The following is a 12025-nucleotide window of genomic DNA, read 5'->3' as shown; positions in this document are numbered from 1 at the left end:
ACACGTCCTCTCTTGGTAATCATCTCATTTTCCCTACTCAACAACCCCCAACGGTGGGCGTCTAAATTCCAGATTTGACCACCCCTCCAGGTTGATTTATGGCACTGCCGCCTGGTTCCAAACGTATGATTTGGCATAAAAGCAAGGGAGGCAGACCAATCTGGGAAGATCGTATTCGACTTCCCACACAGCATATTGTACGTGTATGTAAGTATCAGGAAGATCGTATTCGACTTCCCACACAACATGTCTTGTGTATGTATGTATGTATGTATGTGTAGCAGCGAGAGATCGTATTCGACTTTCCACACGGCATATTCTATACTCTGTGTTTGTGTGTAGTCCAAGCAGGGTAGGTATGATTATTTACTATAATATATAATCTCTATTCTTAATTTGTGTATTTTGTAATTGATTGTGATATTTTAAAGCTAATAACCTACCTGTCTGCGAATAAACTATTTTGTTTGTAACTTGCATGATCTCCATGACTCTAATTCATCTTGTACCTTTTCAGCCTAAATTACAACTGAATATTGAAGGGGAAAAGGGGGGCCAAAGACTGACCGATCGGCAGTTTGGCACATATGTGAGAGTTCTAAGCTTCGAGGCCAGCAAGTTTCTGCCAATTAAAGGGTCGGGGGACGCACGGCTCTTGTGATTTGACGCGAAGGGAACCCCTGGGCATTACGGTGCTGGTTCCTGTCAAATTAGCTCTAAGGAGCCCAGTTAATGCTACGCCGACCTGGGCTCGCAACTATCATGGCAGGTTTGCATGTATTGTGTTTACTGGACCCTCAGCCTCTGAGTTCTACACCGAACTGAGATTTCAGCAATAATGTTAATCGCGAGAACATATATTTAGTAATGGTGGCGCAGGTACAAGTCGAATGTAATCACTCCCGAGGTCCGCGTAAGTTGCAAACCCAAATTTCTAAATTATATTTTAAATGGAGTCAGATAAACGAGTAAAACTATAGTAACCACTAAGCGTACAATACGGCCCCGTTTCAGAACGGAGAATATTGAGAATTGTACTGATCCGTTTCTGGCCAGCTGTAAGCAGGATATGGGGCAGGTCAATCCATATCCGACCCATGGCAACGGACCCAGTATATTCTTAAACATAATTGTGCTCTGTTCTTGTATGGAGGATAATAATTAACCCTACTAATGTTCTCCCAGCAACGCCAGAATGACAAGCACGCAAAACCCCCTTCGGCCCCCGCTGAATTCCGTCATTGGGTTAGCGTGGGGTTTTACAACTGTAAATATGTAAGGGCTAATTATGTAAATTGCTTAATTATGAATATTAAGGGTAAATTATAGGAATTTTGACATACAAGAGAGAAGGAGGGGGAGAGAGAGTTTTTTGCCACAATTTGTCTTATGCCATAATAGGTCCACTGTCCAGAAATTGCTGGTAATTTTGCATTCTTTAAAAAACTAAAATGCATAAGATACTGAGATATACTTTATTCGACCCTGTGGTGTCATTTGTCCTCTGCAATGACCCATCCTAGTTACTTCAGAGTAGTGGGCAGCCATAGTGCAGCATCCGGAGGCCAACTCCAGTTCTGTGTACTGAGTGTACCTTACTTGACATGTATGTCTTTGAGTGAACTCCTTGAGTTAAACATGTAAATTATCCTGTGACAAAGAAAGGGAATCTTTTCAGGCTCTGCAGAAGCGAAAGCTGCCAAACTGGGTTTTTACAGCCTTCAGAGGAAAGGGAGGGAATTTTCAAGAAGGTTGTGAACCTAACATCAACCGCACATTTAATCCACAAGCTTTGTCCGCACAGGAAATGGAAACTGAAAGTAAAAGATACACAATACTGGCTGGGTTCAACAGAATGTGTCCAACTTCAGCAATTACCAAAATGTACTCACTAAACTGTGTGAAAAAAAAAAAGACATGTATTTTCTTCTGCTGTCCGGGCAGCTGGACTTGGACACGTTCAACGGTGCCATTTTAAGATACCCATACTCAGTTGATATCCGAGACAAACCTTGCCCTACTACTGTCACCACATTATCATGAAACGACAACAAACTGAGGCAATCTTCTGGAGAAATGCTTGTCGTCCTTAAGATTTTACCATTTGTATTGGATAGTTGTGAAAGGAATGCATATATTGAAGTTATTATTGAATTAATAGAAATAGTTCGGATCCTGTTTGCACCTGTTATAACTCTTGGAACTATAGCAAACCTTTAGGTACTTATTAAGCAACATTTGATTCACATTAGAGTTAATTCCTGAGAACAATATAACACCAAAACAACATTATTTGTTACATGTTCCAGCAGAGATTAAAGCTTTAGGTCCGATGGTGAGGCATATGTGTATGAGATTTGAATTCAAGCACTGTTTTTTCAAACAGTGGTCTTCCAGATTAAATTTCAAGAATGTTTGCAAGTCCTTGGTCAAGCACAATCAGGTGTTGCAGTGTTGTAAAAATGTCAGCAATGTGGCGCACCCATTTTTTTCAAAGGAGACCATAATGGGTCCAGTATCTGAAATGAGAAATATGCAATATGTGCAGGATAAAATGAGAGACTTCTTGGGTGTAGAAAAGGTCCATCATGTGGTGTCTGTGAAATGGCTTGAGCTAAATGGCAATAAGTATACATGCCAGAAGTCAGTGATTGTAACTAAAGAAATGGAAGGTACCCCTATATTTGGCTCATAAAAGACATATTCATTGTAAATTATTCATTGTATTGCTTTGAATATCAGATTTATGACACTGTAGATTTCTGTCATGATTTTCTTTCTTCTGAAATTGAGGTGCCAAACCTTGCTCAAGCCACTGAACTGGTGGTTGCAGATACGATGGTGGACTGTACATCATACTGTGCACTCAGTTTTAAGAACCACACCTATATTCCTCTCAAGTATTATCTTGGTGATGTGATTGATTTATACAGGTGCACCAGTGACAGCTAGTCAGCTGACCTTTGGAGGTGCATTTGACTACCCCTCCATGTTGATTTATGGATGGAAAGGAGAAAGGGGTCTGGAAAACGGATAGTGTTTTGTTGCTGTTTTTATTTCCTTTTCATTTGACTCACTTTTCATTTTTTAAGCCCATGTTTACAGTCACATCGCATGTATATAAATAATTGACAACATTTTAAAAGAATGTTCGATATTCCATATTAACAATCATTGGGCCGACAGAAATATAATATTTTTTTGATTAAATTGGCTTAAACTTAATGAAGTGAGATATCCACATTTTGGTTTGGTTAATGTTTTAATTGCCTCAGTAAAGTTTTAGTTGTATGTGTACTAGGTACTGTATGTTTCCATGTGTCTGAAAAACCTGAAAATGAAATGATTGCCTAGCTCTCCTCCCTCCACATCCAGCAAGTCAAACTCACATTATGAATGTAAATTAGGTACATTTAATGTTTTATTCACATGAAATCTTAAATAACACAGTAAGTCATTTGAAAGAGTCAATATTCAAAAACACAATAAAATTAAAGGCAAACAAAAATATATCATCTGCTGACAAGACAATTATTCACATTTGTATAAAAAACATCTTAACATAAAAAACATAGATATACAAACTGATATACAAACGGCATATAAGGTTAGCTTCATCTTTCTTTACATTTTAGAAACATACACAATATTGAATATATTTCAATTTTCCAATATTGACATTTCAGTGCATTCATTGTAAATGTTATCACTGCTTGGTAACATAATGGTTACAAAGAGGTACGTCTTCTCACAGCAGAACTTGCTCATGGTTGCTATGAATGGAAGTCCAAAACTTCACTTCTGGGTCCTGAAAAGACATTCAAATGTAATTAACCACATAGCAAAAGCACTGGATTACTGACAGTTATTCTAAAAATCCATAAAACAATCTACCGCAAGACAACATCAATCATAATAACAGAATAAAATGATTGTAAAGGTCAATCTATCTGAATATAGAATGAACAGTAAAATATATAAAAGTTCACCCTACCTCTTTTACTCTTGTGCATCCTTGATGAAGTTCTTGGCAAACCGTGAGGCTGGATTCAAGCACAACGGTTTTCCATTTCCTTTCAAGGTAACACTGAATGAACATAGAAAACACAATGTGTTAATGTGCTAAACTCTTGTCTATGAATGCAATCATAAGTCATTCTTTGAGCGCAGATTTTTAGTCTTGAGAGGGAAGAACAGCGTAATGTCCTTACATGATCTCCAGGTTCTGGCAGGATGGGCTGGGATACATGGCCTCTACCTTCTCAATCAGTTTGGGTTTAATGAAGTTCACACCAGCATCCATGCAAAGGCACCGACCCCTGGAAGATATCGCCATGCCTTGAGGGGGGGAAAACAACTTTATCACATTTAAGCTTTGAACCTTGTGGAAACTAATGTTAATGTTAATCTCAAAAATTGAACAAACCCCATCCATATTGATATTCAAGATTCAGTTTTCTTATCAGCAGAAAACCAAATGTTATTGCTGTCTACAGCTCTTTTGAATCATAGTTTTGTCAGTGAAATAGATTTTTTAAAATGTTCTTCCGCTAAACCACAAATGAACAGGCCTTTTATCTCATTTATTTCAAATGTATTACCTCTAACATCTACAAGCAGCAGGCAGGCCAGCAGGATGAAAGCAGTAGATCTCATGGTTCTTGCAGGTGAGGTGTCTCTTCTTTGTGGGTCTTGACAGCTGAAGAGATGAAGTTGTGAATGAATGAAGAGTTCAGCTGTATTTATATCAGCTGTGCAGAGCAGATCCTATGATGCAACTCTGCTCTGGCATAGAGAGGGATTTTCCCCTTTGTCGCACACACACTGGTTCTTCTTTTATGAAAGAATTTCCCATTTCTCGGAAATGTGCTTTTATAAAGAAAAAAAAAGTGGGTGAAAGTCACAGCAGAGATTCTTTCACTTTCATGCAACAATACACAGAAGCTTTATCCATTTGAATTCACTAATTGGGGCCTGATCAGTATTTTGTCTTCTGAATACCCCTTGTTGACCTTACTGTAAGATCGCAATGTGCTAGCTACCCCCTTCTAGGCAAAGCAGAGTTAGCTACCCCCTTCTAGGAGAAGCAGAGACATTAAGGTCAAAGGCTGTCTGTCTGCTGGGAGAGAGCCAGAGAAAGACTCCTAGTAAGCATTAATTCAGAAAGTGGTCAACAATAAGGAACAAAAAGAAAAGGTTATTTTTACTCACGTGATTGTCTTTCTGTTAACATACATTGTCAATTAAGAAAATTACCCTTACAGTACGTACGGTTGTTCATTTGTGGTTGTTTGATTGGCATTACGGGAAGCCTATCGGCCCTAACTTAACACTTGAAATTCAAATAGGACTGTAAATATGTAAGGGCTAATTATGTAAATTGCTTAATTATGAATATTAAGGGTGAATTATAGGAATTTTGACATACAAGAGAGCAGGAGGGAGTTTTTATGACTTAATAGGTCCACTGTCCAGAAATTGCTGGTAATTTTGCATTCTTTAAAAAACTAAAACACATGTTCTAAGACACTGAGATATACTTTATTTGACCCTGTGGTGTCATTTGTCCTCTGCAATGACCCATCCTAGTTACTTCAGAGTAGTGGGCAGCCATAGTGCAGCATCCGGAGGCCAACTCCAGTTCTGTGTCCTGAGTGTACCTAACTTGACATGTATGTCTTTGAGTGAACTCCTTGAGTTAAACATGTAAATTATCCTGTGACAAAGAAAGGGAATCTTTTCAGGCTCTGCAGAAGTGAAAGCTGCCAAACTGGGTTTTTACAGCCTTCAGAAGAAAGGGGATTTTCAGGAAGGTTGTGAACCTAACAGCAACCACACATTTAATCCACAAACTTTGTCCATAAAGGGAATGGAAACTGAAAGTAAAAGATACACAATACTGGCTGGGTTCAACAGAATGTGTCCGAGGGGATATATAGATATATATACTGATGTGGACCATATTTTGCATTCTATGTCTGTTAAATGTAATATTGTGCACGTGATTTATCTTACACAATATTACATTATTTAACAGACATAGAATTCAAAAGATGGTCCACATCAGTTTCACGCACAGACCTAAATGTCCGTATTTTTGTGCCTGGTGATTAGCATGGTTATTCTGAATGGATAATCGCTGTGTTATGGTCATCTAATGCACAAAAGAGTGAATTCCGTGTTAGCTTACTTATACAACTTGCCACAACCACCAAACTTATTAATCATAGTTTCATCCATCTCGCTGTGCCGTGGCTAAGCAACAACAATTTTTAGCTGAACGCGAAGGAAACGGAGGTTGCAGCAGTGTCGTGTCATGTCACAAATGCGAGTGTGTTTGTTTAAAAAGTAAGGTTTTTTGCCAAAGGTATGGAACTAATTTTTCGATTGCTCACAGAGGACGTTGACGTACCATTCAACATCTTAGACGCTGAACTAAGTAAGTCTACTTAGGCCTACTAGTGTGTCAGATTGTTTTTGTGCGACAAAACACAGAGGCAGATACAATATATGCCAGTGAAGGACAGTATGCTTACCATTTGGTGCTGCATGGACGCAGTTTCAGGTACACTGAATGGACTTCTAAACTGACACGCTAACGTGATCGCCACAAAATCCCGGAAGATAAAGGAACATGGATTATACAAATACAAATGGGGACTACTCCCGGAACAGGGGGAGGAACAGAAAATAACTTGGATGAAAACTCAGACCAAATCAGAAATAAAGCCCAAAACTATAAGAAAATAAAACGACCCTTAAAAACCAGGGCGAACTACCCAACCAAAATAAGTGCTTAAAGGTGAGCACTAAAAGCCCCAGACCGGGGATAAAATAAAAGTACAACCTAGAAAAAGACTAGGCACGAAAATAAAAAATTGTCCCTCAACCACAGGCTCACACAAGCACGAAAATAAAAAAGAAAGAAACAAACCATTAGGAAGGCGTCAGCAGTGTACACACACTCGCGAACTGAACACCTTCCTTACATTTTTCTTTTTTACATTACATTACATTATTGGCATTTGGCAGACGCTCTTATCCAGAGCGACGTACAACAAAGTGCATACCCATAACCAGGGCTAAGTGCGCAGAAAGACCCTAGAGGGAAGTACAATTTCAATTGCTACCCGTACAACAAAGATAAGGACCAGGGCCTATTTTTTTTTTTTTAAACAACAAATGAACAAACAACAAAGCAAAAGTGACCAAACTTAACTATCCAAATACTGCTAATACCTAGCCAACTAAAAATACCAAAACACAAAGTAAATCACAAAGACAACAATTAAGGATCACAGGGAGGTAGGGAGGGATGGGGAGAGGTGCTGCTTGAAGAGGTGCGTCTTCAGTTTGCGTTTGAAGGTGGGGAGAGATTGTACAGTTCTGACCTCAACGGGGAGTTAATTCCACCACCGTGGAGCCAGAACAGACAGTAGTCGTGAGCGTGAGGTGGAGGTTCGGAGAGGGGGAGGTGCCAAGCGGCCTGTGGAGGCTGAAGGAAGAGGTCTGGCAGGGGTGTAGGGTCTGATGATTTTTTGTAGGTAAGCTGGGGAAGACCCCTTAACTGCTTGGAAGGCTAGCAAAGTGTATCAGAAACCCAAACCAGCACATTACCTGACTCAACAATCACTGAGTCTACCTTGTGCTTACCAGCTTTGTGCCAGAGCGAACAGTTGACACTAAATCGTCGATAGACTGTCAGTACTGGCCTTAAATACTCTCAGGAGGTAGGCTCCCCTGGCACTAATGAGGGCCAGGTGAAAACAATGAGCCCCTGCCCTCTGGTCGCCAAAATCGGTCACTACCTCCCACCATGACAGAAACTTTATGAACCTAGGTTTTCATCTGCCCTAACGAAACTAAACTTTAATGCCAGTATTTGGATTAAAAAAGAAGTTACATTAATCTGGTGTTAATATTGTGCAAATTGTAGTGGCCGCTATGTATTTTATCCCATTCCCGTGTTCAGCCCCTGGGAATATGTTCACCCTAATTATGAACAAAAACGGCTACAGCAAGAACAAAATATATAATTACGCTTTGGGTTTGAATGCGTTATTTACAAAAGCCAATGTATAATGCGTGTATGCATATGATTAGTAATTTTATTTTTATTTCTATTTTTTGTGAACAGGCTCGCCCATGAAATTTCTAGGCCTGACCTATCATGGAATCCTGGCGCCGCTCCTGGTCAGGGACTAGCTACTAGTGATGGGCAGATGCACAGTGTCCAATGGCTACTTATCAGGACAGTATTGTGTGATTAAGCCGATAGGCTTCCCGAAATGCCAATCAAACAACCACAAATGAACGACCATACGTACTGTAAGGGTAATTTTCTTAATTGACAATGTATGTTAACAGAAAGACAATCACGTGAGTAAAAATAACCTTTTATTTTTGTTCCTTATTACTATTACTATTACTATTACCGATGTGGACCATCTTTTGAATTCTATGTCTGTTAAATAATGTAATATTGTGTAAGATAAATGACGTGCACAATATTACAGATGAGTGAGTCAAAAGAGCCATTGAATGACTGAATGAACAAGTGAGCCAAAAGAGGCATTGAACGACTGAACAAATGAGTGAGCCAAAAGAGCAATTGAATGAATGAACGAAGAGCCATTAGCTGATGTTGAACTGAAAGTATATATTCAACATGAGACCTATGATGGTTGTGTCATCCAAGAACCTGACCATGTAGTTACCAGTGCTACTGGTAAATTCATTACTGTACAGGCTGAATAAAACCTAACACAACCCTGGGGGCACCAGTGCTCATGGCCATGGGCTCAGACAGGGTCCGGTTCACTGGTCAGGAATGAGTGATGTTGCTTAATGGTGAAGGGGTGGACATTCAACTGTGTACGTGAGTGAAGTATTAGGGCCTGCTGTTCATAGTTGGTTGCTAGCGCCGGCTGGTGTTGTTGGAAATTGAAATGAAATGGATCATATACCTGTATGGTAATATGTACCTAATATGCACTCATATCAAATGCCCTAATAATGTCATAATCAATATAGACAATGTGATTGGTAGCCACACTTTTGAAATCAATATATGCACTCATGATTGGTAAAATGGACTTAGATCCAGAAAAATGTGATAAATAGACATGCATAGACAATATATACCCATGTGGATGTGTGAAAGTATAGTGTTGTATTAAGTTTTACTGTTGTATTAATTGAGCCACACTCACTGTTAGTTATTCACTGTATCTTATTCACTGTCTGTATGGACGTAAAAAGGACCACTAGGAGTACAAGGGCTCTGGGGAGTTGGAACCTTTCCAGGCTGTCCAGGGGGCTCTCCAGGCAGTTGTGGAGTGAATAAACATATTTTTGAATTTTTACACTTATGATGCTAACCAATCAGAATTTACCTATCCTTATCACATATTGAGAAACCATTGTGATGGGTGGGAGAGAGACACCTGGTGGGAGGGAACAAGCCTGTTTGAAACTGTATAAAATATGATGTGTAGCCAAATGATGTTAAGTCACCTCGGCTTTATGGTCTGCGTGAAGAATAAAGTCTGATATTCTGGAAGATTCTGCCTTGTAGGGGTCCTCGCACGGGGCTCCAGATTATGTAGGGTCCTCGCACGGGGCTCCAAATTATGTGGGGTCCTCGCACGGGCCCCAAATAACGTAGGGATTTTACTCTCTACGAAACCGGGGCCCCAGTTAATGTTATGTTGCAGTATAACTGCAAAAAGTAATCAGTCTCATAAAATTACTGTTATCAGAAATATCCAACCACAAATTTAGTATTTCAATTAATAATTAAAATAACCAATATTAATGATTGAACATACCGATAACCTGAAGGTTGGAAGTTCTTCGAAAGACTGCTTTAACTCGGCTCTCATGTCTTTGTGATTCCAAAACGGACACCGGGGTTTAATAAAATATATTTATTAAACAACGTACAAACACAGAACAGATAAACTAACGGGAATTAGTAGGGGAAGTTAGGAAGGGAATGAAGAAAGGGAAGAGAAGAGAGAGATCCCAAGAACGTGTCTTGTTCATATACAGGAAAGTGTATTGCTCCCGCCATTAGGGGATTGGCTGAACCAAGTTAGACGTCATTCGTGGTGGACGTCGCGGAATTTTCCTGTGGGAATGTGGAAGTTGTAGTCCCTACAGCCTTTATTGCTAAAATTCGAGACAAGTCTGCACCAAGTGTGAAAGAGCCTTGGAAAATCGAATAGTGAAATGACATTTTTCACAATCAATTGTAAGGGGCTGCTCTGGTATATGCAAACAGGTCTTCACAGGAACTAGACATTACTGCTTGCCAGCCTTGTCCTTCATTTGGTTCCCACCTCCTACGACGGGGACGTTGGTGTTGCGTTTTAGGAGGCAAACTATATACATAATATGAACATACAATAACTATATGCAATATATATATATACATGTCAATAAATATATGCACTGGACTGCTAAAGAAATGAAAACAAATGTCCCCCAGTTTCCTTAGAAATAAAAACACCCCTGCTGTAGCAAATAAAAAGATCCTTGCTCTCTGAAAATGGTTAATGAATTTTTTAAAAATCATAAATTTGCAGGGTCAGAAAACTTGAGAAAAAAAAAGACACAATAAGGCAAGGCAAATGTAATGGGTGGGTGAGTGCAGCTGCCCTGTCTGCCTCCTGTCTATATGCCATGTCTATGTGCCATGCCTGAAAGCAGTTCCGGTCCAGGATCAGGCAGAGAGGTACATCACACTGGGAGCATTTCCAGGGTGTTATGGTATGCTCACGTTTCGCAGTGCAATGCACACATCGCGGTCTGCTCGCTGTTGCAATCTTGGATCTAGACACTGAGCTAGGGTCACAGATGGGGACTGGGAGGCAACCAAATCCACCTGCTAGACCCACAGCACCAGTAGCAGGACCAGAAGCACAGGCACCAGCACCAGAAGAAGCGGAGTCTGGTGCAGCAGACCGAGAAGGACCTGGGGAGACACACTGAGCATGAGACACAGAAGGAGCTGGACCAGGTGATGACACAGGAGCAATAGCAGCAGCAGACGCCCTTCCAGGTTGAAAGTCGACCAGCTGCTCGACTGACAGTTCCTGGAAGCGCTTGTGAGTGAGGGGTCTGCACATGTTCTGTGCTGCAAGCTCCTTATGCAACAGGAAGCTGTTCACCACCGCAAAATCAATAAAGTGTAACAGCAAAGCCTTATACCATTTTACCATTTTTCTCCGGATGCTGCAGTACTTCAGCAGGGCATCCGACAAGTCCACGCCTCCCATGAACCTGTTGTACTCCCTGACTGAACCTGGAACTGGAACACGACAGGTGGACCAAGTCCCCTCAGTGCTGCGCACATTTTGCACCGTGGTGTCCCCCTGGAACGCCATGTAGATTGTGGAACACATCTTGACCTCCCTTGTGTCCATCAATTTTACATACAGCATGGCTGGAAAGCTGGAAATAATTAACATTTGGTGTCATGCGCTGGTCAGCTTGCTGACTTTCCCCCCCTAGAGCATGCATCGTTAGCCCCCACCTTTTGGCACCCATGCCTGTGGGGGAGAACTAGGGAACGATTCCTGGAGGAGTCTTCCTGGGCCCCCTGGGGAGCCCCCCTTCTCTCACATTCCTTGCAGAGTTTGAGCACAGGAATACTGGAGATGGAATAAAGACATTTCATGATAATCCCAGGTCAGAATATAGTAGTGTGTGTTCACTGCGACTGGTGTAATGGTCTAGTTTTTGTAATCATAACTTTAATCATAACCTTTGATATCATAACCATCCAGGAGCCAAGGGGAAACTGGGCAAAAGCTGTCTCTGTAGAAGCCATTTGTTTTAGTCCCCTGACCAAGGTCTCATTGCCTGGTGGGGGTTTGGCTCTAAAATCCAGATGGGTGACCCATTTTTAGGGTCAAGAACAAAGGCCTGGAGAAAAGGAGAAGAAACCAAGCAATCTGGGGTTTTGTCTCCTTTCCTTTAATTCACCCAAATCAGGTTTATCCAAAAGGTATATTACCAT

The 12025-nt window shown here is 40.7% G+C and overlaps 1 protein-coding gene across 1 annotated transcript; it reads right to left on the bottom strand.

Moving 5' to 3' along the window:
• Positions 1 to 3036: 3036 nt before the first annotated feature.
• Positions 3037 to 4700, bottom strand: LOC133142233 (C-X-C motif chemokine 11-6-like). The gene is made up of 4 exons (XM_061263330.1): positions 4602 to 4700; positions 4212 to 4338; positions 3995 to 4087; positions 3037 to 3808 (listed from the first exon to the last, which is right to left on the bottom strand). Exons 1-3 carry the CDS (start codon positions 4654 to 4656, stop codon positions 4000 to 4002), a joined length of 270 nt encoding a protein of 89 aa, XP_061119314.1. The 5' UTR covers positions 4657 to 4700; the 3' UTR covers positions 3037 to 3808; positions 3995 to 3999.
• Between the last annotated feature and the right edge of the window lie 7325 nt (positions 4701 to 12025).

This window comes from Conger conger, chromosome 12 (genome assembly GCF_963514075.1).
Source record: "Conger conger chromosome 12, fConCon1.1, whole genome shotgun sequence".
Taxonomy (NCBI): Eukaryota; Metazoa; Chordata; class Actinopteri; order Anguilliformes; family Congridae; genus Conger; species Conger conger.
Note: the sequence above shows the minus strand (reverse complement) of the source record. Positions and strands in the feature narration are given on the sequence as shown.